This window comes from Octopus bimaculoides, unplaced genomic scaffold (assembly GCF_001194135.2).
Source record: "Octopus bimaculoides isolate UCB-OBI-ISO-001 unplaced genomic scaffold, ASM119413v2 Scaffold_88556, whole genome shotgun sequence".
NCBI lineage: Eukaryota > Metazoa > Mollusca > Cephalopoda > Octopoda > Octopodidae > Octopus > Octopus bimaculoides.
In genome coordinates this window covers 1-470 of record NW_026387798.1, presented here as the reverse complement: position 1 = coordinate 470, position 470 = coordinate 1, and the positions used below count along the sequence as shown (strand labels likewise).

Here is a 470-nt window from a genome sequence, read left to right as displayed (position 1 = left end):
CGAAGGTGGTGGTGGTTGTAGTCAACATGGCCGTCGTTGATGTTCTTCTTCTCGTCGTTTCCTATTATGGCTGATGCCTTTGTGTTCGTCTTCTTGCCGTTGTTGTCGTTGACGGTCTTTGTTCCAGTCGATATTAGCTTAATTGCTCTTACGCATGCTCCGTCTTCTTCTCTTCCTCCGCCTCCTCCTTCTCCTCCTCCGCCTCCTTCTTGTTTTCCTTCTTCTTCTTCTTCTTCTTCTTCTTCTTCTTCTTCTTCTTCTTCTTCTTCTTCTCCTTCTTTTTCTCCTTCTTCTTCTTCTTGTTCTTCTTGTTCTTTTTCTTCTTTTTCTTCTTCTTCTTCTTCTTCTTCTTCTTCTTCTTCTTCTTCTTGTTCTTTTTCTTCTTTTTCTTCTTCTTCTTCTCTTTCTTTTTCTTCTTCTCTGTCCTCTTCTTCTTCTTCTTCTTCTTCTTCTTCTTCTTCTTCTTCTTC

The 470-nt window shown here is 40.4% G+C and overlaps 1 protein-coding gene across 1 annotated transcript; it reads right to left on the bottom strand.

Annotated features, from left to right (window-relative positions):
* Positions 1-186: 186 nt before the first annotated feature.
* Positions 187-467, bottom strand: LOC106867148 (cilia- and flagella-associated protein 251-like; the record flags this gene model as incomplete). Its single annotated transcript, XM_052978308.1, is given in 2 exon segments — positions 187-204; positions 207-467. Coding segments are annotated over 2 exon segments (279 nt in total), but the record flags the coding sequence as incomplete, so codon positions are not given.
* Positions 468-470: the final 3 nt, after the last annotated feature.